This window comes from Physcomitrium patens, chromosome 7 (genome assembly GCF_059467195.1).
Source record: "Physcomitrium patens ecotype Gransden chromosome 7, ASM5946719v1, whole genome shotgun sequence".
In the NCBI taxonomy this organism is placed as follows: Eukaryota; Viridiplantae; Streptophyta; class Bryopsida; order Funariales; family Funariaceae; genus Physcomitrium; species Physcomitrium patens.
In genome coordinates this window covers 8,630,770-8,658,733 of record NC_143416.1, presented here as the reverse complement: position 1 = coordinate 8,658,733, position 27,964 = coordinate 8,630,770, and the positions used below count along the sequence as shown (strand labels likewise).

The window sequence follows — 27,964 nt, the reverse complement described above, 5'->3', positions numbered from 1 at the left end:
AGAGCCTCTAATTTTCTCATTTTTGGCAATAGTCATTTTAGTTTAGTATTTTCTATCTAATTTTCACATAATATGACAACAAACATCACAAAAAATAGCCTATGCCACTTTAAAATGGATTAAAGATGTAATGTTTTTCTACAAAAGAAATTAACAACACTTTAATCTTTGAAACTACTTTTATAGAGCTAGCTCATATAGCTAAAAAAATAGTATAAAGAATAAAGTATAATGTTATTTGCTATAATAACTTATCTTTTTATATTAATTTTTGTAGAGCTCTAGGAGTCTAATTTCTTTGTCATTCTATTGATTCAAAATTTATTAACATCTTGTGTGTTCAAGAAAATACCATAGGGGATCTAAAGAATTTGCTAATATTAATGCAAGTTGCCCATACCCAACAAAATTGATTTAATAATGTGGATATGCTTGTTTTTTTTTTTCTTTTTCTTTTTCTTTTTCTTTAAATTAATAACAGATTTTGACCAATTTATTTCCAAACTTGAAACCAAGCTAAACTGCTTGAAAATATTTACCCAACACAAAACATTTTCTTCATCACCTTAAACAATGATTGTGGAGTCATCAGCATATTGATCAATGACTTGTTAATCAGGGCTCCAAAGAATAAAAACACCTTGTATATGGTGTTCGTAAACAACATATTAAATAGCAATATGAAGAAGTTCACCAACCAGGCTGAAGAGATACAGAGCCAATATCATACCTCTTTCTATTGAAAATAACTTGTAAAGGTTCCTTTAATACCCACTGCCATGTTTGCACCTTGGAGACCAGGGTGAAAACCAAGTGATTCTAATGCTTTAAACATAAAACCAACACTGCAAGTTCAACTCTTGCCCATGACTATTATGAGAGTTTGATTGGAGCGACAGAGAATGGCGCAATTCCTCCCTCAAGGGCTTGGAGCTCGACACAAAGCTTGGCTTCAAAATTGAGGCGATGCACTCACTTCCTCCCCAGCAGCCCCGCACGATTAGGGTTTCACGTCGCAGCAAGTGTGTGACTTTCAAACATTCCTACTTTTGCCATTGCTGACAGAGAAGGCAAAGAATCGTTAAACTGCCTGCCTGCCAGCCAGCTTAGGTGCGGCGCAACTACCTTTCATGTCCCGTGTGTGTCCCGTTCCGCTATTGTTCATGGCACTGTCGATGAAGCCTCGGCTTGCTCCCTCAGCCCTGTAATGATATGGTCCATTTGATGACTACATCGTTAGGTTATACGGCAAGGGTCATGGCAATCTGCCCTCTGCATGTACTTGCGGAGAAAGCACATCGCTGTGGAGGTGTATCGCTGATGCATTGATTAATCCAAGCAACCTAATCGAGGCAGGCACGTGATGTGGTGAAGTGACTATCTATTGTTGTAAGCTGTTCTGCTCCTGCTCGGGAATTCTGGAAATGTGTTATGGAGATGGACGAACAGATGTTAATTCTTCTTCCTCAAAGCTCGAATGGTTGTAATCCGGCATTGCAACGATGGTGCTGGTCACACCGTTCAGGAGATGAATGTGATACATGTTGATTATACAAAGCGTTGAAGAAGTTCTTGGTGTTAATTTATGAGGACCTTTTCTTGTAGAGTTTGGAGAAGTATTCCCGCATTTTTTTAGTGGAGGAATTCTTCTCAGTATTTCGACCTTCTTTCTTGGTTTTCGTTGTTGCTGTGGTTCGGACTTCAGAACCAATTGCTTACACAAGACTCATGTTAAGGTTATTTACGCATTGGTTTTGCGTTTGAGTTGGATTGGAAGAGCCTTGCTATAAGGTGGATGATGCACGATAGCTGTCCAAGCACAACTCATCACTGAGACTTTTGGTTGCCGCCTACTGTATATATCCATCTTGTGAGCTGCTGCCCTCTCACTCAATTACAAATGTGGATGGTATTGAATGGACAACTCTGTTGACAAGAGGGCGCAAATTTAAGATCCGAGTTAAGATAAATTATCCGGACATGATCACGGTATTAATAGTTTGAATTGTTGGTTTATAAGAGCACTTTAAAGGTTAGACATCAGCTTATGGTGGAAGAAGAAAGATGACTAAAAATGCGGAAGATAAGGACATGACTAAGAATGGAGCACTGAATTTTTGATTCTGAAACTTTGTACAATTCGTCGATGGCCCTAACAATGAAATTGTAGCGCAATCTGCATTGCGGCCGATTGGCAGGAATCGTAGAATAACCTGTTGCTCTTAGGGTTCTGGATAATACATGGCGTTTTCAAAGTGTAAGTTAGAGTTGTGTAGACATAAACGGAAGCAGAATCTCCAGCGGCAAGTGCAGGAAACCCTTTGTCTCACTCCACCTGTGCCACCAATAGGCCAGGTACATCTCCCGAACATGCAATATCTCCACGTTTATTGAGACCTCATCTTAATTATCTTCTTGGATTGGGCAACGTTGATCAGAAACATCATTTCACAGAAATTAAAACTGGCCAATTTTGATTGACAAGAAGCAAGTGGGTTTTTTGTGAGTTTACCAGTGCTGTGCCTTTCCAAGTGGATTCTAGTCCTTCTCGGGTTGCTCAGGTTGTCCAGGTTGTCTGATTTGAGATATAGGTCTCTCGAGCACAACCTCCTTATTAAAACACTCTAAGCCTGACTTCGGAAAAGTTGAATATTGGTTGTTCTTCTGGCCTAGGTCATAATAAGGGAAGAGATGGTGTTGAAAGGCATTTTGTCGAGCACTCCGCTACAGATGTTTTACAATTGACCCTTGCAGGCATGTGGTAATTGCTCTCTCACTTTTGAGAGGCAAAAGCAGGCATGCCGCCAATATCATGAGAAGTTACGAATGAATCGCATTCTGCAGGTTTGTTAGTGCATTGCACCTTTTAATTAAGCGAGGGAGATCTTGCAGGGTGTGAATGCTTTGATTGTAATTTGCCATTTATGCTAGCCAAGTGCGGACTCTATTTGCAAGTTGCAGTAGCAAAGGGTCAACGATGTGGTTTTCTTGTAGTCTTGCTGTAATTATTTGGGAAATTGAACAATATAGTCAATTCAGAAATTGGTAACTTTAGTTTCAACTGACCATAACTTCTTTCTAAACGTGATCTAGTCCTCATAGTGATGGTAGTCTAATTATATTTGCATCTTTCCTGTTCATTTTTTGGTTTAAGTATTTTATAGAGCATATTTCTGCAAAATTTTGCGTTGAATTGACGATCACGACCTTACTTTACTTGGTGGCGTGGTTCTGGATTAGGTGCGAGCCCAAGAAAGGCTTTCGGCATCACAGCGTGTAGCAGAGTTTGAGTATCGTAAAACTGAAGAGAGCAAGCTACTCCTAAATCATCTCAAGGTATTCTGCTACTGTCATGTCCATGCTCAGTGGTTCATCTTCGTCCATCTAGTATCCAACTCTTTCTTGAATATCAAATCGCTGCTTCAGTTACCACAAATTCGTTTGTTTAATATCTGTACTGCACCGTTGTTTTCAGGTTTCATTACAATTTAAGCTAGATAAATGTAAGTATAACTTATGAGTTTTTCATGCAAGGGATCCAGGAGGTTTGGAAGAAAGATCAGAGGCGGCGCATTGAAAGTTTGGAGGAAGAATTTGCGGGTGCATGCCGGAGTATTGGTCTTAGCCATGATGCTGCAGTGTTGGTCGAGAAGAACAGGGTATATTTTCCATTTACTCGAGATACTATGTTGTCACCATTTCTTGATCAATGTTGGGTTTATTGTAAGTGCAGAAAAAAGAATATGCAGTGTAAAAATGTATTCCTAGCTTGTAAAAATCTTGTTATGTGCATCCATTTTTTTGCTCGTTGTCTTGGGTGGTTTAGTCGCGGTTTTCGCGTGGTCAAGGACAGTGCCTGACAGCCGTTTGTTGAGTGCATAATAGTCTTAAAATATGAGACAGGTTTTTGTGCACAAGTAAAATTTCAGTTGAGCTTCTAGATAGTCCTCATAGAGGTCATCTGGCGCGGTTGCTGTTGACGTGAAAGTTGCATTTATACTTGGAATTAAAACACAACAGAGGTGAGGTAGATCCTTGTTAGAACTTGCAGGCAGCAAAAGAGGAATTGTTAGCAAGACAGGTGGTGGAGGGCAGGGGTTGGGACACTTTGCGGTTTGAGGAGGCCATGCTTAAGGTGCAATCATGAAGTCATTGTCAGGAAATTTTATTTACTACATCACATTCTGTGACTGACTTCCTACTGTTATTCTGCATGCTTACGTTCAAGCAATAGATCTACAATTATAGTTGAATAATCCGTACTGCTCAGACCTAACACCTATGGGATACCTATAACATGTCACAAGGAACGTGAGCTAAAAGAGAGGAAAGAGAGGGAGTATTGTACTTCAACATTGCGGAGAAAGATTGTGGAGAGTGTATCCAGTATTGAGCGGAGTTTTGCCCGCCGTTACAATCATGGAGCAAAATTGAAACCAATCAACAAACAAGTATTTGGTATAGAAATAAACTCTTGTAAATGCACCCAACTATAATGATCTTATCCCTGCATGTAAAGATTGGCACATAACAAAGCAGGTTTGATCAGATCGAACCGTAATTCAAAACTTGAGATTCAAAATACTCTATGTTGGCCCAGCTCTTGAAATCGTTGGGATATTATGCTTAGGCACACGTAGGAAGATACACCTGCTCAATTAGCTCATTAAGTTCTGTCTTTCAGTTCCCACCTCTTCATACTTTTCGGAATCCTTTTGTTCTAAGCTATGTCCTGCCAAAAATTATTCTTGGGGTGGAACAGTGGAACTGAAGGTGACATGTTGATCCTCCAGGATGCTTTCAAACGGTCAATCCTCCAGTGACCCACGATACAAAACGAGAGAAATCCTACCATAGACTTGCGGGGTTTCCCGCCGATTTCAGGGACACGTATCTGCATTCCCGATTTGATGTTCTACAATATTGCACAAATCAACCTTCTTCTGCGGTGGTAAATTGTCCTGAGCAGGAAGAGGTTGATGCGTGGCGTGCTGCAGATGCACGGCGGGAAAGAAACAGGTGTGAGAGAGCGCAAAGGGTTGAACTTGAAAGACTCTACAATGAGCGGTCCCTTGAGAGGGGAACTGCTGCAGCTGCCAAGCTATTGAATGACCAGGTATTTCAATTTTACTGCCGTATTCTTTCTGGGAACTTGAGCCACATTCCTATATACTCGTGTCGCTATGTAATTTTTGGAAACCATTGAATATGCGTTGTTTCTACATGGAAGCTGGGTGCAACTATCAAAAGGACAACCTGATATACACGTGACTAAAGTTCTTAGTTAGAAAAAGCAGTTCTTTTCTACTTAGTGTGGATTGTCCTGGACTATAGTATGATGTACAGTTTTTTCGTACAAGTATGGAATGTGTTGCCTTCTTCACGGCAAGAAATTGGAATGTCAATAGAGAATGGCAATGCTGGAGCAAGAAGTGGAAGAAGCTTTTAGGGAAGAAGAGCGGGAGAAAGATCGCTTACATGCCGCTACAAACTCAGGCATCTGCAAGCCAGAAACCTTCGCCAGCCAAGAAAGACGCATTGTTTATATGAAGCACAAAATCTCGAACCCTCTCTCATGCCCAGGTAAATTCTCTTTAAGTGCTAGTGAGATGTGTGTAGATGAGAGATAATCTAGAAAAAATCAAATGATCACAGAAAAATGGTTGTTCTTAAGTTTTTGTTTGAACATTGGACGCCTCGGTGTGCGAAGTATGTATCATGGTGACCTATCGTATCGGGTTTACTTCTCTTGCACTGTTCAGAACCTAAGAACTTGGACAGTAGCTTACATAACTTAGGAGGCTTGGGACATGCGTCACCAACTCAACATTCACAGCCATTTGAAAGCATAATTGAAGATTCATCGGGTGTTGTGGGGTGTTTTATACAGGTTTGCCACATACCAGCCTCACATGCTCCAGGTGTAGGAGTCATGTACAGTTAACTTCGACTCCGCCCAAGCCAGTTAGAAAACAACCAACCTCAGAACTAAATCTCGAGTGCAAACCTGATGGTGGAACAGGGACGGTTAATATATCGGTATGCCCTAGAAAGAGTAAAGTACACAGAGCGAGTGTCAACGACTGACCGGTCTCAACTGAAACGTAGCCTGATGAGCATGTTTTTAACACCCAGCATTGAAGTGATTGTTGCCACCCATTTAGATACATTTCCTGATTTATAAGGGAATTTGGGGATAGTACACATCTTCAACTCATGTTTGTAACTTGTCCATTTAGATTTTGCTTTACATTTTTCTGTTTCGTTTGTAGTCCTTCTGTGTTCGAAGTTGATAACGTGTATTCATTCCACTGTTGCCATTAAGGAGTCTAATAGTAACCGGCCACACACTCTACGTAAATGACTCACTCCTCCCACTTCCATACCGACCTACTACAGTTATGAAGGTAGGTATGCTCGATTAAACATTCTTATTGTCCGTACACAGAAGTGAGCAGGTTTTGGCTGATTTTTCATTAAACTGCTAGGTACATTCTTACACCTTTATTCTCTATGTCCGATTATTGCGCAGATTCAGTGATCACTGAGGGTCCAGAATATCAGCAGGACGCATTCGACGACCAGACTGTTATTGCTAAAACCGAGAAAGAACCTGAACCGCTTTTAAGTTATCCTGTCCCCAATGCCGAAAAGCACCAAGATCAGAACCTGCCCAGCATTGGAACGCAAGAAAAGACAGCTGAATTGGCAGATCTTGCGAGATACCAGTTGCAGCAAGGGGTACAGCATGAGGTAGAGAAGGAGCTGAATGATAAAAGTGCAAGTAAACTAGAGTCTTTTTCTGGGGAAGAATTAAAGCCATCTGCCAAGCTGAATGTCACTGACGCGGCAGGCTTGTTTCTCGAACTTGAAGTTACGAAGTCTCCGCAACAGTTTCCAGCTCAATCAAAGAGGAAAGGGGTATCTCCTATCAGGGCTTCTTGTGGTGAGCACGGTGGGCTGATTACTGCTAGAGACGGAGAAGGTAATCTTATAAAATCGACGCGTGTGAAATCTCACATCAGGTGCTCCAGATTAAACAAAGCACTGGGGGATGTCATTAGTAACGAGAGTACCTCAAAGGGGCAAATGAACTCATCAAAGAGAGGCGAGAAGAACATTTTAAGACCAACAAAAAGATGGAGAGCAAGGGAAAATGACGATATAACGAAGAGCCTTACTGAAAACGTTTTTCCAAATGCAAATCGATGTCATGTGCAATCAGTTCCAGGGGTTGAAGAGGTTTGTCAGGCAGTTCACTCTATTAGAGCAACACAAAGCTGCGTTCAAGACACTGGAGTTGAAATACAGAAATCTCTACCAGAGTCTTTGAAGGTATCCCGACCTCCCTTCATATCTTCTGGTACTGTCGGATACAAGAAGATATTTCCCGAATCTTTCATGCCTCAGAGCTCTAGACCAGCGAAAACGAGCGAAAGCGAGGGGAGAAAAGCAACGTCTAATAAAGAGAGGACTTCATCCATGCGAAGTAAAAGAATGAAACTCAAGAGACTTTCTGAAGGTCCAGATCTGGACGATGTGAAAGAGAGCGTGGTCGCTTGTAAACATGCATCCTCTCCAAGAGAAAGGTGCCGTCCATTATCTGGACCACATGCAATCGATTCTTCTGAGGTTAACAAGGACGATGCACCGCCCAAAAAAGGCGGAGCTTATCTTTTGCCTCCCTATTCTGAACCCCCAAATCCTTGTGAGAACAATGCATCAAAAGCTGTCAAAGGAGAAATGCTGGCAAATTGTGAAGACCAATCAAATGATATGGAGGGACTTAGGAAGGATTCTACTTCAAAAGTGATCATAGAGGCAGGATTTCCGAGGAACGGGAACAATAGCAGCAGATCTAATTCTTCCATGTGCAATAATGTTGCTGGCGTCCGCACCAGCGAGGTAAATCCATGGTTACTCTGGACTATATCAGCTAAGATGAGGTGCAACCTTCTTGTTAAGAGAGAAAGAACTTATATCACGCATTTCTAATCCAAACCTTGAATATTTTTACTGAGTTGATTAGCTTAAACAAGTAACTCTTGTCAAGTGATGGCGAAGGCGTCAATGTGATTTTATTTTGAACCAATTGATGTGAACTGTACTGAGGTTTGATAATATCCTTTGCCGCAATGGAGATGATGTAGTCTTTAAATCCCAACGCGGCAGCAAAATTTTGAAAATCATTCGTTTGCGCAGAGAATTTTAAAAGATTGCAAATCTGGAGATAGCTCAAATAAGGGAAATGACATGGAGCATCAAGAAAAGGCTGTCCAGGAACTGAAATTGAAACAGAAAGCAGTTTGGAAAAGTTTCATTAATGAGAAGATGCAAACAAAAAAAAATAGGCGCAAGGCTGCCACAGGAAACCGATCGATCAAATCGGAACCTTCCTCTCCTGCTCTAAGAATAAGAAGGGCCATCCGCTCAAGACCTGATAGTTCCACTGTTGACCAGGACAATTTCCAATCGGAAGCCAGATCAGAACGTACAGTAGCCCATTCAAACGTAAGAGACTGCTTCACTCCAGGAGGCAGTGATATAATCCTTCCCATGTCAAGATCAAGATTTTCAAGAGGCATTTCAGTTCCACGTTCATGGAAATACTTTGCAACAAATTCTAAGGGAATTGAAGTGGAGGCATTGGAGAATATAACATCGACAATCAAGTCCTTTTCGAAACGTTCTCTATTATCTGTTAAGCAGGTATGCGCAAGTTCATTTGACAGTGTAAATTGTTGTTTATAGAATCTGTTGACGCTGACCTTTTTTAATTGCGGATTCTTCTTCCTCTGAGGATGACTTGCTGCACACTGTCCAATTGCTATGGTCAAGCCGTAAGGTCGTATTGCTCAATACATGAATTTTGATTGGATCGTGAGTTCCATGTTGTCGATAGGTACCTCTAGAGACAGGTCCTTTGAGGAGCCAGAAAGGCAATTTCAAAGAAGCGGAGACATCACATTCCAGCTTAAATTCAGAAGAAAGAGAAGGAAGTGTGAAGAGAGATGAGGGTTCCAAGTTTTCTGGCAATACTGCTGACAAGTGGATTAGTACATGGAAAACTGAAAAGTATCAAGAGGATATCATCAAAGGCATGAAACGAGTAAAAGAACTAATCAGTGTACCAACTTCTCAAGGGACCTTTAACTGGCAGCCATGGCTGTCAATAAAACTCCCTCGAAAAAGTACTCCAGATCAGGAAATGAGGAATCCTTATCTTGAAGACCACGGAAATGAGACAGATCTATCTCAAAGTCCGATGACTTGCTCGAAGAACAAGATATTGCTGTCATATTCACCCGCAAGAACTATTGACCGAGTGATGGGCTATAAAGAAAGCGATTCTGCGAATCCTAGTTCAACGAATCGCCCAAACTTTGCAGCCGTGTTATCTCCAAAATCGTCATTTGTTCCAAAAGTAAGGAAGTCTTCACCAATGAAGAAAATTGCAAGAGTCATGAGAAAAGAATCTTCTTCTCCTAAATTAGACCCTTGGGAGGCACAGTCTCTAGACTTTGTGCTAGGATCTCTCACAGAGCAGGTGCGACGTATTTAAATTTTAACCATTAAGCTAATGTATCTTCTCCTTGCTCTTGTTTTTAGTCAATGAATTGTGTCTTGTTCCACCAGAGCAATCTGTTGTATTTTGTACTTAATGAAGTGTCATCACTCATCTAAACTAAAATGTCTCATTTACTTTGACATTCTTTCCCCAAAACTCTAATTTGGCCACATTTTGCCGTGAAAAGAACGTTATTCTTGTGTTTTTTTATTTTTATTTTATTTTTATTAGCCGGAGGAAAGCTACAAAACAAAGACAGTTAAGCATTTCCTTTTTGAATATGTAGGTAAAGGACCTCGATGAACGCCTCCGAAGTGCTACATCATCTTCACCAGCTTCGAGGTTGACTTCAAGTCTCAGCAGAGATTTAGATGCAAACCACCCGATTCTCATCAACAGTCTTTCAGAGAGGCTTCTTAAGGTAAATACAGAATGATCAGAGCAAGGCGAAATCCCTTCTCAAGCCATTGGACTACTTAGTCTATTTTTTAGCTGTTCCTTTTTTGTGTAATGACAAAGAAATGAACTATTCTTTGCATTACAAGCAGATTATAAGTTCTTTGGTGTTTGATATATACTGTTGTTTGTTGATTACTACTTTTAACCTGTTAACTTAGGGGTCATATTATAAGTAGAAACAATGAAAAAGCTTTTAATCATAGATTTAATTACTTGAATTGTGAAAGCACACCGAGTGAGCATCTGCATTCTACTTTTTATCATGGAATCCAGTTGTGGGAGCGATGTCTTTAACAGATTGCAACTTTTTGTTCTGCAGGATCACGATAATTCATTCCCTTCTGTTGCCTCTTCTCCCGAAAGATACGTCGAAGAAAGCAGTTGTAGTTCACCAGCGGCGAGAAATATTGGTAGAAGTAATGCTCGAAGTCAAAAAGATTCTGCATGCTCCAGCAATCCATTTACTGCATCAGAAAGACCAGCCTCGACTAGGACGTACATGGATGACCGCAAAACATTGTTAAGTGTAGTCGGCGGTGATCATTCAAACTCACCTAGAAGAAAACTTGTTACCAGCTCTCGGATCACTCAAAATGTCAATATGGAAGGTAGTTTGCCCAAGTTTCAAGATGAAGCGAAGAAGACCAAGTTGCTGTCGTCAATGAGAAACAAAAGTGATGCCACAAAACTTACAACTGCATCTGTGTCATCCTCGTCAGTCTCAACTGATACTTCGGGGTCACGCTCTGAAACCTCTCAAAAAGACACATGTAAGGTCAATGTGGTGATGGTGAAAAAAGGGAGAACGCATGTAATTGGAAATGACGTGGTTGATGAGCCAAATGCCGAGGTACAACGGGATTATAGGGTCGTGCACGAGAGGTTTAATGCAAACGATAATACAAGGCTGATGGGCGTAGAGAAAAATTCCTCAGACCAGGTTGAAGATACGGTTAATACAGCAAGAGGCATGAGAGAAACTAAAACATATGAAAAGAGAGACGTGTTTCATGAGAACAGTTTCAGAGAAGATGATGGAATTAAGCGGGCTTTGCAGAAGAGGTTAGCACAAAGCAGATGGACGCAACACACTAGAGAGAATGACTGTGTTGGAGTTAAAGAAAGATTGGAGAAACGAACCGTTGAAGTCAGGGGTTGCACTCCCCAGCAGATCATACACAGAGGTTGTGGAGTACTTAGAGAACAATTAGTAAAGGAGGTGGTTGAGAATGGATTACCTTTTCTGGAATTGAATGGAAATGCGAGTTTCAGAAGAAGTACTATAAATCCCCATAGAGAGCGGATTATTCATGAAGGTGATAATGACAAACGAAGATTGATGCAACTAAAAAGAGTCCCACACGAATTATCTGTTCCTCAGCAGGTCCTGTCGAATGAAAATCTCTTCACCAATGACGTTGCAGAAGGTGATGTTCAACCACGGGGACATGCAACACATGTTGGAAACAATGGGCATGCTGTGACCACAAAGCATCTGTGTAGGAAGCCTAAATTGCAGCGAGCCGAAATTCAAGCTAGGGTTTCCGGACCTTCAAATGGGGGTGAGTCGAGGAATCGATAGCCAGATTAAATCCATCAATTCTTCTCTTAGCATCTTGATTTTGAGTGCCACATGCTATTTAGGCGGTTGTGAATTCATGAAGTTTTTTCGCGATAGTCGTGTTTTTTTTTTTTTTTTTTTTTTTTTTTTTTTTTTAGATCCTGTTGTTTGTTTTAATCGTATTTTTCTTTTTTCAGCATGCATAACTCTGTAATAAAATCAGGCATGGCCTCTGCTCATTTTGGAACTTGACAAATGTGACTTGATGACTCGTATACAGAGAGTCCAGTCTGGGAAGAGGAGTCCAGTTCTTCTGGAAGTTGGAAGAATGGATGCATAAGTTGGAATGAAGTGGATGGCCAAATGCTACTTTCTGGATCGGTCGATTTCTCACCTTGGAGAACTGAAAGGCTTCCGGATATAGCAACTCCTCTAACTGTAATGGAGGATAGCAATTGCAGCAAGTTGTCTTCTCCTGTTGCAGCAGAAGCAGCTGATATCAAAGCTTAGTCACCAGCAAACAAAGGTAAACTTTTGCTCTCTGCAGTGCTTTGTCTAGAAATAGGACCATTTCACCTTGTTTACAGCATCGTAGGAATCCTTTAGCTCTGGAAATTTCAAGAGAATCACTGCTTGTGAATTTGAGATCTTTACAACATATTTGTCCGTATGTTCAATGATTGTATGTGCTACTCTATTTTACTACAGCAATGTAAGTGTCGTTAGGCCCAAACAACCTAATCTTGACAAAGTATTTGATCAGAAGCTCATGCTCTGAGGCGAGCTACCTAATGGGAAGTAACGCCACAAGTTGAAGAGACCTAAATCAATACTTAGGAGGGTCAATCTTCTCTGGTCTCTTGTTCGAGGTTCAGCCACACTTAAATAATGGGGAGGTCAGAAGAACCCCTCACCTACAAGAAGCAAATCTCCCCGAGATGAAGACTTCAGCAATGAACCAAAGAACATCATTTGTGCTCCTAAACCTGTGAATGGAACATAGCTCATGGCTTGAAGAGATGCTTGACACAACTTCAAAATTTCCAACATGATAATATCTACTAGTTATCGTCGCAAACTGCCCAGATAGTCACCACAAGGTTATCAATAGGCGGAAGAACACTCTTCAGATCGACATGGTAATCAAGCCTCCATGACCTTTTGCATGTATTTCCATGTGACCCCTCCTCATGGTGTTCTTGTATCGTGCGTAACTGTGGAATTTCAGCCGTTCAAGAGTTGGTTGCATCTAGTTTTCAGGAACGTTAAGGCTCGAGACCGTCTTTTACAAGTATAAGTCCGTGAGTTGAGCTGGCATCCTTAATGACGCTCTTTTAATATCACGGCGTCTGGCACCTTCTATTGAAAGTAATTTTCTCACAAATAAGCTTCCAGTATTTGTTGCCACATGCCGTCTAGAACTTTCCAGACGACCCACGAACATCCTTTTAAACCTCAAACCTAAGACTCAATTATACCCTTCTATTGACCTCCACTAAAGATGAAATTAATTTGTCAGTTTCTCTGAGATAAGTATTCGTGTCTTTATGTGCATTATTATCAGAGACAGAAAAAGGTACTAATTCCTCGTTATCCACTTTAGGAGGAAAAGTTGAATATATGTAACAGATTTGGGACGTAGTGGACCCATATTAGAATTATTACTATACTTTTTAGTGAATCAAACACTTCAAAACATTGGACACCGCCTCCTGAGAAATAATCATTACTATAATCTTTAGTCTGTTCTATTCAGAGATTATCTTTTATTTTCTACAACTTTTTAAATTATTTTTAAATTATTCGATACCCCATATCCATTGACCACATACTAATAAAACCAATAATATATACATTGGTCTTTCACTGGCACAAAAATTATTGTAATCAATCTATTTAAAGTAAAACCATGATATTTAAATAATTTTATATAATATTAATAAAAACAATTTTATAGTATGTATTTGTCTAAATTTGACCACTTTATATTTGCATAATTTTAAGTATAGTATTAATTAATTTCTTTGTTAAAGACATAAGTTCAAACAAAACTTATTGAAAGAAAATATACTTATATGTGAGTTCTATAAGATGGAAACCTAAATCTTTCTTTTGTACATATTAATTGAGAAGAAGGCTATGTAGAAGCTTCCAAAAACCATAAATTTTGGAATCAAAATTATAGGATAATTCTATGGCAACAAATTCTACAAAAAGTTTTTATAACCACATTGGGCATCAAATAAAACCTAGACCTATAATTTCTATTTTAAAAAATCAATTATTTTTCTTGAAGAAGATATTATTTACTTAATATATTCTTACATACTTCTATTTGATTCTATTCACTATTTTTTTTTTAAATGTATGTAATATTACTTTTTCTTCTAATATCTATTTTTACAATCAAATTCTAAGTTACTTCAAAAGTTAATAAAATCCAATATTTGTCAAATGATATTTATTACAAATTAAATATTTGCATTTTTTCCAAAAACTGTTAATGGGTCCTTGAGCTATCAATAATATTTTATATTTTTGTATGAAGTCCACCAAGTCAATTCAAGACCTATATTACCACTTTCAAATAATATATTTTGAATGCTAATATATATAGTATTTACCTCCAAAAATACTCTTAAAATTTGAAAGTCTTTTTAAAGATGGTGGTATAAAATACATTATCTTTTATTATATATTATTATTATTATCTTTATTTAAAATGCTTCATGTTAAATTTTATTTTATACAGGTTGTTAAAATCTAAGTGATTTATCTAGAAATTTTGCAAATGATATTTTAGAATGAAAGAATGATCCACTAATTCTCCATAAATTTAAAAGTCAAAAAAATAAAATAAGGTAAAGTCTATTACATACACCAATCCTGAGTAATATTACAACTAATAAAAAGATATAATATATTTGTCTCTATAAAAATTGGAATTGCAACAAGTATTATTTTTCAAGCTCCAAATATTGCCTTGTTTGTACGAGTGGATTACATTAAAAAAAAATAGTAGTTATAATAATTATTTATAAAATTTAGGTAAAAGTTAATAAACTTCAAAAAGTATTAAATGTCTTCTGCAATTTTAGATGTTGTCTAATCTATGATAGTTTTTATATTTGTAGACTTGAATTTAAAACCTTCATTTCAGATACTGTATTCTAATAAGTTTACTTGAATTGTATAAAATGTATTTTTTCCTATTTTGACACACATTTCTACATCTTTAAATGTTTGTTATAAGAAACATATCTTTTATATACATTTTTAAATACATTTTTTTATATTCTTGAAAAAAAAAACAAATTGTCAAAATAACCAATGATAAATAATATAAAAATTCACAAAAAAAATATTATTTATCAAATTTTAAAAAGTTATTCGAACATTTGTGAGTTCAAAAGACTAGATGTAATTTTTAGAATGTCTACATCTAGTTCGAAATATCTATCTATCTATCTGTCTGGTTTTTAAAAAATGTGTTAAAATCATCTTTTCAATAATATCGCTTACAGATTAGTTTCACAATTTTAATACTTACACATACACACTCATGCATATATGTTGTTAACACCACATGTTTGTTCTTGTTAAGATAACATCAGATTATCAGAATCATATCAAGGACAATATCAAGATGGAAATCCAATTAGTCACTCGAACATTCAAAGCATCATGGAAGATTCCAAGCATGTCTACATCTGTGCAAATACTTGTGCAGACATTTGAAGATAATTCTAGAAAAAAAATAAAAAAAACTGTGCTGACAAATTTCGGCGCTTGCGCGTCACATGGTATGGTAAAGGCCGGATGGAAGCAGTTTAGACAGATGCTCGCATACCTCTGGGTTGCGTAAGCCCTCTGCTAGATGCTTCAGACTCAAATCTATAGTCGCACATCCCTGAACTGGAACAAGCTGAGGATTTGATCATGAATATACTGCTATAATAAAGTTACAGATCTTTGGGTCTATCCATGTCGGGGATTTCTTCCATGGAAGTCCACCATACTTTGTCTTCCGTAGCGTCGGTAGACTCGGCACGGACGCGAACAATGCGCTCTGATGACTGCGGAGCTTCAAAACTGGTCGCCAGGTCGGATGACTCTGGTACCCAATGTCCGGTCACTGGATCGGGCCGCCACCAAACTTGTTGCGTTTTGGTTGAACGAGGAGATTGGCCCGGCTTTGCGGAACCAACATTCAAGGTCGGTGTCTTATCCACAGGACCTGTTGTCGTTATTGATTTGCGATCAGCGGTTGTTGCCATACCCCTCAAAGCTCCGTCACTGCAGAAATCCAGTCACATTCAGAGCAAAGCATGTGTAGACGGAGTACAGGCAGCTGACATCTTCTGAGATTAATTGTGCCTACTATGTGTGCGGAATGGGTCCTAGACTGTACTCGAATCCGGCATTTCCACTTTAGTCGAGAAAATGGCAGCATTCTACAAAGTTCGCCCATGCACAAGCATTCGATGACAATGATTGGCCTGTGAGCAATGACCCTAAACTACATCGCAAAAATCTTTTCAACGCAAAGCTTACGAGCTCTGTCAGCAACAGGCTTTCGACAGTGCGCGAAGATTAATAATTGGCCCTTGCGGAGCAGCTCCAGGACCTCATCGTTCCACCAAAAACACGTACTACATGCATAGATTTCTCTAAGAGATGCGAGGGTTGCCACCAAAGTACAACTCATGTTGCAGTCTGAAGTAGCCCTTCCTTCTCCCTCACGTGGTAGCAATGTTGATTAACCAATTTCAGATCGTGAAAAAACAAGCTGCAAAGTGGCGTTCACAGGGATGAGGAATGAAATGAGAAGGTCTACAGCCTAATCATGGGCCATGTGTTAGTAACCTACTCATGAGTATACATACAACGATGGAAGAGCGCATCAAAGATTCCTATGTATCATAGTTAAGTTACTTGAAGACAGCAGTTAGCCCGTTGCCGGAGCGCAATCGGTTCATGAGGCCCGAAGACGTCATTGTCGTCGCCCTTAACTGCCTCAGCAACTGTGCTCCCTTCATCTTCGGTCGAATTGATTTTGGTGCGTATTCAGTAGAGCTGGTCCTATTCACTACACCGACTTTGCTGCAAACACAAAAATCCAAGTTGCAAGACTACACAGTATTATTCGTCTTGCCACTTACTAAGGTGCACAGTGCAAATAGCTGGGTTACAGGGCGGCAGGGAGGCTGCCTTGATATGCAGAACAATTCTGTGTAACATCTGGTGAGAGTTGCATGTACAGCACACAGTTCCTAGCAAGGACGAGACGCTATCTTCACAGATACAACCTCTACATGAAACTGTCTCCAAATGAACCAGCAAATAACGGAATAACCTGTTACACCAATATATAATAGGTCAAGGCAATATTAGATGCCTGAGCACTGCGACATGGAAGCCTTTGCACCCACGTAACCGCACAGAGTCGGCTGAAACACATCATAGATAGGGTCGATTCCTACCGCATACAAACAAGAAGCCACTTGAGCTATCTTCTAAATATAAGATGCGGCAAGCCAGTTCAGCTCATTCAACGAAAAACTAGAACCAGGAATAATGAGATACTAGTACCCAAGTTGCCATGAATCTCTGGCATTTCTGCTGCGCAATGGTAGCGTGAGGATGAGGCGGTGCTACACATGAAATTCCAGATCCTGTTACAATCTCCTTCACTCGGGCACTGCTACCGCCTCGGGTCCCACATGATAGGTTTATCAAAACCTGGATCATGAATCAGGTGGCTACAGTACTCTAGTAAATTTCACACTAACCACTCCGGCTGTCTGTAACCTTTGAACCAACAAAACGGTCATGTGAGGCGTCATCTCTCCGCCAGTGAAGCGATATCTGCAACGAGGTCTTCTAATCGACGGTTTTGTCAAGATAACAAACCTAAAAAGCCAAACTCAGTTGTTGCGGCGGCTTCGGCCGCATTTTTCACAATCAGCCTCCTCGTTAGTCAGGATTAGCCCCACCCCACAACCAAGTTCCGGAGATCGCTCAGAACTAGATCGTGATGCCACCACACCCAGAAAAAGGTCGGGAACGTTATGTTAGAATATACTAGCGTGTTTGGTAGGTCGTGTGCCGGGGTATATGTTCCGGATTCTGGATTCTTGATTCTAGAACAGATCCAGTTACGCTGCTGTTGGTATTCTGCACTCTATTTGGGGACTTTGACCTGCCGACGTTTCAGTGACCTCATGTCCATTGCGTCATCGGCACCTCATCACTTCACACTTGCTGGTTTACCGTGTCGTCGGAGATGTCAACTTCAGAGAGTACTCCAGCACGTCGATGGGAATCGGCCCGAAATTTAATATTTATAATCTGCCATCTCTGCTGTAGAGATGAGTGGCACCGTCTACGAGTTGGTAGAAGTGCGAAGTCAATGCCGGCGATGATGGTTCGGTTTAGTTAAAAAGCAAGATTCTACACGAATACAAACTCGGTATTGACGTCGATGCCGTATATTCTCAACGTCCCCCGCTTCTGTCCACTCATGCCAGTGAAGCAAAAACTGGAAATGGCTGCCGTTACCGTCAACAATCTCATCGGTGCGTTGATTAGGCTTTTCACCTGGTCTGAACAGGCTGTCTTGCCGATTGAACTGAAAGGACGATGATGGATCAGCGACCGGTGCTTGAGAGAGTTGATTATTAATGCTCCAAAATGACGATGTCAAGATCTGAACCAGAGGTATCAAGCGTTAACGGTTTGACCCATTCTATTAAGAGGATTCTTTTGTTTGTTGCTCAGTCCATCTTTTGACGGGGTTGGGCATTAGGAGCAGGTAAATATATCAAGTGCTTGAACCATGAAAAATCTGTGGTAGTCACCCGCTTCGTTCGGGAGCGGGACTTCATCGCTGGAATAAATTGAAGTTGAATAAAGAAATGAATGGAATCGTTAATGACTAGTTTGGGACCACGTTTTATTCAAAGGTGCGCAGATTAGTGGACCAGCGTTGATTAAGGGCTTCATCCCCGATAGTACACGAGTTATGTCAGAGTGCTCAAATCCATCCCAAAGAGCACCGACGTTCAGAGATTGCCCAAAGATGGAATTCCCCAGGCGAGGAATTTGTCAACGTACTTATCATAATACACTCTAGCCTAAACGTATACAGCGGCGGGATTCCACACAACACTCTGAGTGTGAATTACCCTCAATCTGAAATCATTAAGTGACGAATTTGCTCACAGAGACGTGTGAAGGACTCAGAACAGGTGATATTATTGCAAGCATCGCCTGTAGCAGGCGAATCCATTCAACCTATGCAGTTATCCCTTTCAATTCTCTATTTTCAGATCTGTTCATGCCGGAAGGTCTTAATGGAATCAATCCAGTTGTCACCAGGTTCTGATGGCTTGAAACACAAGTTTGAAGCTCAAGCTTACACATTTAGGGAATACAGTTGACCTTCAACGAACAGGGAGTTTTGTGGTGTTTGAGGCAAAAGTAATTCATCATGAAATTAACTTACCAGACAATTGTTTTGAATTCTCGAAGTCATCATTAAGAAAATCTTTTTCCCTGCAACCATGTTTCAGATATCTCTACATCGAGTCCTCTCTGACAACAGAGAGCTTTTCAAGAATACTACAAAAGCATGCATCCCGATGCATGCTGGCCTCCACACTTTGTTCGAGCTTTGTCCGACACCACGTTTAGGTAGTGGATACTCTCTTACTGAAGTAAACCGATGGCTTGGGCTTGTTTATGATGTGACAGCCACGCAAGTGCACTTTCAACGATTCAGGTTTGAAAGTCCTCCCGCATTGACTGCATAGGCACTTCTCACCCTCCACTCATCAGCCGCACTCTAATTAAGTCGGAATTGAACAAGGTCACTTGAACGCAAAAGCTTCAAAAAATGCATGGTTCATCAATGATAACTGAAAAGCTATAGATAGCTCAAAATGAGAGTGTATTGAAGCGCTGTGATCCAGATGTCATGAAGTCGGAAGCAATTTTTTTCAGATTGGAATCACTTACAAGCATTCATGTAGAACCAAATCCTGAGGAGGTTGACTGAGAAAATCGGTTTTTTGAAGCAAGTTCTCCCAATGCATCTCCGTCAGACCTGGTGTCAGTGGTCTGCGATGTACGTTTTACAGATTTTGGACTTCAGGTTTGATGAACCCGATCATACTCGTTGGGTCAATTGAAGACTTACATTTCCATGTAGACAAATTGGTGAAGCTTGTAATAAAATTTCGTTTCCAAGTGAATTGTTAAACTCGGGGACTTGAGATGATCAGACTATCGAATTTGTGCATAAACTGGAAACTGGGAGACAATAGTTGATTGTACAGTGTTTAACGTAGAAGCAGAAATCTACTTCTACGAAACTTCAAAGCATTGCATCACAGACAAGAGGAATTTGTGCACCTCTCTTCTCTGTGCTTGAAGTCTTGCTTCACAGGTGCAGTTGTGGATGACATTGATTCTTCATCAGGGGAGCTTGTTGCGGCAGGAGGCATCTGAACCTTCAACTCTTCTTTTGGGTTTACCATGTTCACGTCTTGCAAAATATCGTCGTGCAACGCTGCAGAGTCAAATACAGAACTTTCTCTTGATGGATATACTTTCGTATCTGAAAATCGCTTTTCTGAGCCCGGGACAGGAAAACTATTATGAAAATTCTTCTTCACTTTCCTTGGAAATTTCAGCGCTTTTAGATTTTGATTCGTCAGGACAGAATCGTTACTGTGGAAACCCAGACATTGTTAAGAATCTGTCGTCCAGTGTTCGATCACGTAACAAGAGTTTAAGTTGGGCTGTGCTTGTCGGCCAAACAATAGAAATAAGACAATTAAAATATCGCTGATGTGTAGACGTAGTAAAATGATGATATTCGGCAGAAAGCAACATTCGTTCTTACCTAGCAAAGGAAGTCTTATTGGTAGCTGCAGCGCCTATCAACACTGGAAAGAGGGACTTCTGCTGCTTGAGATCCATCTCAACAGTGGCCCCTTGACGTCTGAAAGCTTTGGGGAGATGATGGGTATGGGCAAATCCTTGATTGAATGAAGCTGAGGACTGTTCATCGCCATGCTTAGAGGGGTGTTGCACAGCTGGTTTGGTAACCGCCTTGAAACTTTTCGTATCCGGTTTCAACAGCAGCTGGTTGCTATTCAAATCGGACACGGCCTTCTGATCCTTCCCTGAGACTCGTTCTGGAAGTAAAACTGTTTCACAAACAACGTCCACCTCTCTGCACCGTGCAGTAGTATTAGCGTCAAAATTAACCACTTGTCGAGCAGATTCAGTTTTTCTGACACTCTCTTTGTCCATTTTCTGTGAGTTACATCCACTTCTCGTAGTCTCCAAAACATCAGAGAGGCTTCTGACTTCTCCCTGTTGTCCTCCAACTGTCATCTCACCCCTCCTCTGAAGCTTGGAATTCTCAGTCTCAGCTTTACTGTAACGAGGCTTTGGAGATGCCTTCTTTGACCCTATTCCATGTTGACTTTTCGATGTGGGTCTTAGGAAGCTAAGTTCTTCGATCGGTACAGTTCGGAATCTTTCCACGACTTCCACTTTCGTACACAACTGTGTGCGCCGAAACCTAATAGCTTTCTTTACCATAAAAGTAAATGGATGCACTGGTAAACAAGGCCGTGCAATCGAAGTGGATGGTGAGTCTCGTGTACTCATTGTGGGTACTCGATCATCCTGGCTGGACCTTCGTGAGGTTCTGCCATCGATTGTCATAGAATTATCTTGTTTCTTCACAGCCCATGTTCTCCTCTTAGTGGATTCCCTTCCCGAAAATCCCGCTGCTGGGACTACAAAAGAACACTTCTCACTATGGTCAGAGGAAACCATCATCAGACCAACTGGCAACTCCTTCGCTTCCATCTTCGCGTCCTTATGTGAGGAGAGCATTCCAGAGATAAAGTTTGAGGATGTGTCGCAGGGCTCAGCCAAAATTCCTTCGTTCCCGTTTGAGACACATTTGCATGTTGACGAATCACTTACTTTGATTTTTTCAAAGGCATTATTATTCTCAATCAAGTCTCCAGATACAAATGCAGGTCTACCGCAGTTGTAAATATCGATGTGGTAATTGCTAAACACCTTTGTGGCGATGTTATTGAGTCCTGAGTCGCTTAATAAATCGTGCTTCGATTCCAAGATACTAGAAATCGTATTGCAGACATTGCCAATAATATGCATTTCAGTAAGATGTTGCTCCTGCATCGGTGATTGATCAGTCCCTCTACATCTATTTCTTGGCAATGTCCTCATCGCCGACTGAGCCGCCACCTGGTGCACCGCTACTTCTTGGTCCAAGGCATCTAGGTAGGATAAGATAGCAAACAATTCGTCAATATTTAACGCTTGTGCAAAATAGAGCAAATTGTTCAGCTCACTTTATGCGCTTTACCAATCTGTGACGACCTTAGCGTGCGTAAAAAGCATGACAACCTGCAACAGATTGTGCACCTCGGTGACAATGTCTTGAATAGATTAAATAACAGTTACGCACCTAGTGATACCTCAAAAACCTCCAGAGCTTTGAGAACGTATTCGCCACTTCCACTGAGAGGTAGTATAACATCATTGTCGAATACGTCACACCAAATGAAGTTTCCTTTGTAGCTCCTACATCAAAATTTGCGTTACTTTCCGTCTATCCTTAAAAAAAATAAAAATAAATATATCCAGAATTTGAAGTAGTCACTCGCCTTCATAATGACGATTTGCAGCGATGGTACAGCTCAGGTACATGTATCGAAGGAAGAACAGTGAGGAGATCTATTCATCAAGAGATCTACTCATCAACTTTGAGGCTGAAAGAGCATATGATCAGTCAGGCTCTACCACAGAATTTGTGCTATCCGGTAATGAATCTACCACAGGAAGACTCATCATCGACTAAATGAACGAGAGGTTTTCTTAATTTTACCTTTTGTAAGACCAGGAGTATAAATCCGGCATGCCTCTCCCACGGAGCGCAGTCAAGCGGCACTTTACATCTGCCCCAATCACGCATAGAAACAGGAGCCAATGTCATCAACACTAGGACGAGTACGGTTGAGAAGGAGATGGAATCAAGTGATGAGAAAGAGAAGGAGCGGTACGGCAAACCTCTAAGAGTAGGAGCTTGTTGATGGGAGGGATACTGCACTTGTATCATGTGTGGATGACCGATTTGCTCGTTCCCCTGGATAAGGATGTAGAGCACTTCAACTTTGTGATAGAACTCCGGATGCGTTTCCATGGTGAGAGTTCATGCGCGAACTTGATAGTTTAAATATTTCTTGATGTATTGACGTGGTGGTCCAAGCACACCAAGGCTCCAAGAAGCCGTCCAGAACTAATTCAGAAACTCTCAGTTGCATTCCAAGAAGACATGTATCCCTGCGCCCAACTGGCTTAGATTGAGCGCCACTGCGATGATTTCCGTCCAGAATTTTCTGTGTGCTAGGATTGTACTTTAAAATAATCCAAAACGGGATTTAAATTTGCTAAGCTCGGGCCTCTGCAGCTCATTACAGTTGAAGCTAAGCGCCAGAGAAGGCAGGTAGAGGGTTCTTTGATGAGATGTGCACATGGCATAGTTGACAGCCCACTCGTGTTGCCAGACACAGAAATGGATCCTGGAAACGAACCAGAAATTGAAAGAGCATGTCTGACTGAAACAAGTCAGCTCATCGGCCACCCATGGGAACGCATCATATCATCCTACTTACACGAGGGAATACTACCTAGTGCATTCTGACGTTGCAACTGCCTTGTGAGCACTCAGAATTCTAGAATTGCAGACCGGCAGTTAAGGAAAGCTTGAAACTAAATCATACTGCGCCTGCTTACACTGAATCTCGCTAGTGCAGCTTCAGAGTTTCTGAAGCTGAATTAGAAGCGTGCATGTTCATGAAAATGTCAGTGCAACTGCATGATTTATCTTTCACAGCATGCGAAAGCCGTCACTAAAAGTACAACGCTGCTGATCACAAATGGTGAATGTCGCAATGGATCCATTCTCCAGGGCTCCGATGCCATGACTACTAGGAATCCTTACCTGTTACCAGCTCGGGCGATCGCACAGCATAGACTGTCACAGCCTCCAAACAGCTAATTGATTCCACTATCTGCGCAAAGGAGATTTCGCATGCCTCCGTGAGAAAACAAAACAAAACAAAACAAATGTACACACAATTAGCGATTGGAATGTCACCTGTGCAATTCAAAATTAGCGACCGTTTCTTTCAGGTTCAGATGGCCATGGAGATGCACACAAACAAGGAGGAAGGCACATACATTGGGACATGGAGCGTAAAAGCATCACTTACAGCTAAAAGAGAGTGGTTTGAGCTCGCAACGCCGACGATGTTAAACTTTGACATCCAGAAAGGCGTCAATAAAAGTAGAAAAATAATGGCTCTGCCAGCGCAAGTTAATGGCGAGCTTTGAAGTGCACATCAGTGGCAAGTCTACGATTGCATTCAATGCTTTCGTACGCGTATCTTCTAACTGGTAGTGAAAAGTGTAAGGAAAAGGAAGGAAAGAAGGCAAAATGAAAGCTGGAAAAATCAAAATCAAAACTCAAATGAGAGAGAGACAAAAATAACAATAAAAAACAATAAGAGGAAGAAGAAGAAGAAGAAGAAGAAGCCTGACAAATGAGTTTACTGCCTCCTCCATTGGCACTTACAACTTCCCCCGCACCTCGCCGGTTGACATTGCCAGAGCATGACGGATGTACGAACTATTATATCATTCATCCAAATGGATGATCTTGTCTGGTATTGCTTCCCTCCAAATGCATCCTATCTTTTCAATAGTTTCCTAATCATAATAATAATAATAATAAATGATATAAGTAAATAAATAATGCTGAAGTTGTCTTCAGTATCAAAAACTTCTTACAACTATAAGCTCCATGCTTTTGTGAGCTATTTGCAAACTTGATTCAATTAAGGATTTAATTGAGCTTAAAATTTTAATAAAAAAATGATTATAGTATAATTATAATCATTATAATCATAAAATAATAACCAATGCAGGGATTTAAAGACTTAGCTCTTTATAAATTAGATAATACAAATGATGTGTTTCTTGTGTATCCAAAATAACTCTATTTATTTTATATGAATATATCAATGATATGATTATTGCAGTATGTTATTTTTTTTTAATTAACTGATTTTGTAATCTATGTGAAAGAATATTTTAAAATTTTGCACCATACAATATTTATAAAATTAAGCATTTCACTTACTACCAAAACATAATCAAACATCAATAACCAGTTGGTGGTCACAAACATAAAAAATTATATTGGATCTTGTAATATGTATGCAAAACCAATTACATCTTTACAGAAACAACAAGCTGTCTTAAATACTCTGTAAATATTTAAGGATTTATAGTAGTCATTGCCACAGTATTTTTACTTAAATATTTACATGTGGGTGTAGGTATGTGAAGAACAATAGGATTGAAAAGCCTTTGTGATCATGGTCTTAATTGATATAACTCATTCTAAATATTTTGAATTTGGTTTACTGAAATAATCATGTCTCAACCACGTTTATTTATGTTCGTTACCTATTAGATAATTTGTGAAACAAAAATGATACTAATGATAAAAGTAAGATCTAATCTTTTATAAGTTACTGTATTTGGATTTTAGGTTTTCATATATAAATTATGTGTCCCTAAAAAATTAATAAAATACACAAATAAGTTTATAAAAAATTAAAATGATTTTTAATTCTAAATTATATATATATATATATATATATATATATATATTATAATTGTTTTATATTCTTTAAATAAAAAACCTAATTTATAATATTATTATTTAGAATAAGTTATTTAATATCATCTCATTGAAGAAATACTTAATTTTTTAAAATACACTTGATATTATGTTATGTATGTTAATGATATATTATATATACAACTTATGAAATATAGACAAATTAAAAATGAGAAGAGAAGGCTTTGCTCAAATAACATATACTTAATTGATGTACTAATAGAATTGTTTAAGTGTAGTATTGTCAAGGACAACAACTCGATGAAAAAGCAATTCAGACAAGTGAGCCTTCACTCAAAGAAAGGTAACAAAATATAAATAAACAAGTATGTATATTGAAAGAGAAACTGGAATGGCTATTGCTAAAAGACAAGAAAACTAGAGACCCTTGAAACTAGACTAGAAGCAAGAAAGGAGTTGACAAGAGTGAAGTTGGCTTCATTCTTGTCTCTATATATACTATCTAACTAGGGGCTACGTGGCGACGTTCTATAGGACCTCCAATATGTGTTGACTTTGTAGGACACTTGCCTTGACTTACAAGGTAAGTTTTTCTACGTGTAGGCGACATAGTTAGCTTGGTCTTCAAGCTAACAACATGTGTGGCACATGGCCAACTTGTTGACCACATTTCTAATCTAAAAAGTCAATTAAAGACATCTATGAAGTCAAAGCAGCATCTATGAAGCTTCTAAGAAGCTCACATATCAAATACTATAGAATTAACTTATTTTTATCTACTTTTACTTACTTCTACTTATTTATATATGTAATTACTAGCTTACATGAGTATGTCTGTGACAAGTATTCTATCTACAACAAATTTTAGAGACCAATTCATTTATTATTTTATTGTTTTCACTCATATTTTTCATAACTTCTAGTTCTAATAATAGATTTAGATACTTACTAATACCTTTCTATCTCATAGTTTTAAACTTATTTTGTATTAATTGGCCTACCTTAAAAAGACATGATACCATGTAAAAGAGTAGATAAATAGATAGATATGTGAAATCTTTTTAGATTTTGTATTATTAAAAAATTATTTTTTAATATATTTAAGATCTAAATTATAACTAAATATTGATTTAAGGATATATATATAGCTTATAAGATTATATTTGAAATTTCATAAAAAAATAGATATAAAATTATATGCAGATTTTATTTGTTTATTTATTTTAAAACTATATAAAAAATTAAAATAAAAGAAGTAACACGTTAAAAATATATTTTGAATTCATTAGCAACAAAATCATATTACCAATTATAGATAAATTATTATTAGTAATTATTGGCATAAGTTTTTAAACAATGTATTATTAGAGATATCATTTAGTATTTAAATAAAATATGGTTTTTATTTAAATCTAAAAATAATTATAAATAAAAAATAAAAAAAATAAAAAATTATATGAATTCCTATTTATTATTTAATACATGATTTTTTTAAAACATTTGATTTTGTATTACATTATTCTAGATCTATATTTAAGTATAATCATAGATTAAAAAATAGTATTTTTTATTAAACATTATCATTCCTACATTAAAATAATCACAATTAAAACTATAATTTAATATTTTTTTCTTAATTTTATATGATGTTAAATTTTTTAAAAATATGATATCTAAATATTACATATAAAATTTACAATTTACTGATATTTTTTAATTTTTTTATTAATTTTTAAAATATAAAAATATCTATATTATATTTAAATAATAATATAATAAATTCCAAAAAATACTTATAAATTTTTAATTTATTATTATATTATATTAATTTTATAGATATGGAATTAGTGCATTTTATAATAAAATTAAAAAACCAAAAATTAAAATAATTATTTTATTTAGAAAAAATTATTTTAAAATTTTATTATAATATTTTTTACAAAATGATACTTTATAGCTTTAGATATCAAGGTGTTCTTGTCTTAGCTCAAGAATATCTAGTCTCTTTGTATTTGACAATAGCTAATTTAGATTTTATCTCATATCTATCTTTGATTTGTTTACTTTTTCATTTTGAGTATTATAAGAGTTTATTGCTTCTTTAGAGTTTTATTACAATTCGTATCTTAGACAATTTTATAAGAGTGCCAATTTGTTTTTGTTTTGTTTTGTTTTGTTTTGTTTTGTTTTTTTTTTTTTTTTTTGTTTTTTAGAAGTAAATGGATTATTCCACTTCTTATTATAGTATTTTAAAGATTGTAGACCATCCACCTTTAAATTAATATTTTTTTCTTCTAACATTAAATATAATGGTTTACTTTTCTTTGTAAAAAATTTGATTTGATATGAGAAGTTATAGATTATCTTCCTCTAATTTAACTTGTGGATTTATTAAAGTTATTTGTTATATAAATAGAACAAAAAAAATTATGGATGCCACACTTAATGAAAGTAAGAATAGATTTGCAATAATTACATATTTTTACAAGCTTGTCAATACTATTATAATAGAAATTTTATGTATTACCAATATCAGTCATAGAAGTACCATTCATATACCTATAGAAGAAACCAATAATAGGGTCTAATGTCTATGCTAAGAAATTAAGTAATT

At 38.2% G+C, this 27,964-nt stretch overlaps 3 protein-coding genes and 1 pseudogene across 18 annotated transcripts; 1 reads left to right on the top strand and 3 right to left on the bottom strand.

The window, feature by feature from the left end:
• The first annotated feature begins 396 nt into the window (after nucleotides 1-396).
• On the top strand, nucleotides 397-16,217 carry LOC112284427 (uncharacterized). Of its 10 annotated transcripts, none has more exons than XR_016504167.1 (18): nucleotides 400-2,355; nucleotides 2,755-2,844; nucleotides 3,241-3,336; nucleotides 3,543-3,659; nucleotides 4,052-4,135; nucleotides 4,308-4,458; nucleotides 4,794-5,116; nucleotides 5,409-5,583; nucleotides 6,533-7,905; nucleotides 8,203-8,709; nucleotides 8,903-9,547; nucleotides 9,855-9,989; nucleotides 10,347-11,589; nucleotides 11,869-12,114; nucleotides 12,352-12,956; nucleotides 13,722-13,953; nucleotides 14,341-14,449; nucleotides 15,203-16,217. XR_016504167.1 is itself a non-coding variant. In XM_090251889.1 (15 exons), exons 1-14 carry the CDS (start codon nucleotides 2,242-2,244, stop codon nucleotides 12,096-12,098), a joined length of 5,160 nt encoding a protein of 1,719 aa, XP_090108015.1. In that variant the 5' UTR covers nucleotides 397-2,241; the 3' UTR covers nucleotides 12,099-12,114; nucleotides 12,352-13,402. The 10 variants fall into 10 exon arrangements, 4 of the variants coding, with proteins under 4 accessions (XP_090108015.1, XP_024379972.2, XP_073391636.1 ...); XR_016504168.1 differs by having other exon boundaries at nucleotides 15,193-16,217; XR_012217957.2 differs by lacking the exon at nucleotides 13,722-13,953 and having other exon boundaries at nucleotides 12,352-12,727.
• Nucleotides 15,232-17,683, bottom strand: LOC112284359 (uncharacterized). 5 transcript variants are annotated; one of them, XM_090251890.1, is made up of 3 exons: nucleotides 17,502-17,683; nucleotides 16,524-16,691; nucleotides 15,232-15,884 (listed from the first exon to the last, which is right to left on the bottom strand). In XM_090251890.1, the coding sequence occupies exons 2-3, from the start codon at nucleotides 16,625-16,627 to the stop codon at nucleotides 15,551-15,553; spliced, it is 438 nt and encodes a 145-aa protein (XP_090108016.1). In that variant the 5' UTR covers nucleotides 16,628-16,691; nucleotides 17,502-17,683; the 3' UTR covers nucleotides 15,232-15,550. The 5 variants fall into 5 exon arrangements, with proteins under 5 accessions (XP_090108016.1, XP_024379866.1, XP_024379864.1 ...); XM_024524098.3 differs by having other exon boundaries at nucleotides 17,181-17,682; XM_024524096.3 differs by lacking the exon at nucleotides 17,502-17,683 and adding an exon at nucleotides 17,072-17,495.
• Nucleotides 17,684-18,825: 1,142 nt separating this feature from the next.
• Nucleotides 18,826-21,911, bottom strand: LOC112284499 (protein SOSEKI 2-like). Of its 2 annotated transcripts, none has more exons than XM_024524341.3 (4): nucleotides 20,497-21,911; nucleotides 20,004-20,321; nucleotides 19,608-19,709; nucleotides 18,826-19,405 (listed from the first exon to the last, which is right to left on the bottom strand). In XM_024524341.3, exons 1-4 carry the CDS (start codon nucleotides 21,864-21,866, stop codon nucleotides 19,360-19,362), a joined length of 1,836 nt encoding a protein of 611 aa, XP_024380109.2. In that variant the 5' UTR covers nucleotides 21,867-21,911; the 3' UTR covers nucleotides 18,826-19,359. The 2 variants fall into 2 exon arrangements, with proteins under 2 accessions (XP_024380109.2, XP_024380108.2); XM_024524340.3 differs by having other exon boundaries at nucleotides 18,826-19,394; nucleotides 20,497-21,900.
• A 188-nt stretch (nucleotides 21,912-22,099) lies between these two features.
• Nucleotides 22,100-24,343, bottom strand: LOC141045628 (protein SOSEKI 2 pseudogene; annotated as a pseudogene). The gene is made up of 5 exons (XR_016504331.1): nucleotides 23,915-24,343; nucleotides 23,644-23,713; nucleotides 22,710-22,982; nucleotides 22,528-22,597; nucleotides 22,100-22,223 (listed from the first exon to the last, which is right to left on the bottom strand). The product of XR_016504331.1 is annotated as a protein SOSEKI 2 pseudogene (transcript).
• Between the last annotated feature and the right edge of the window lie 3,621 nt (nucleotides 24,344-27,964).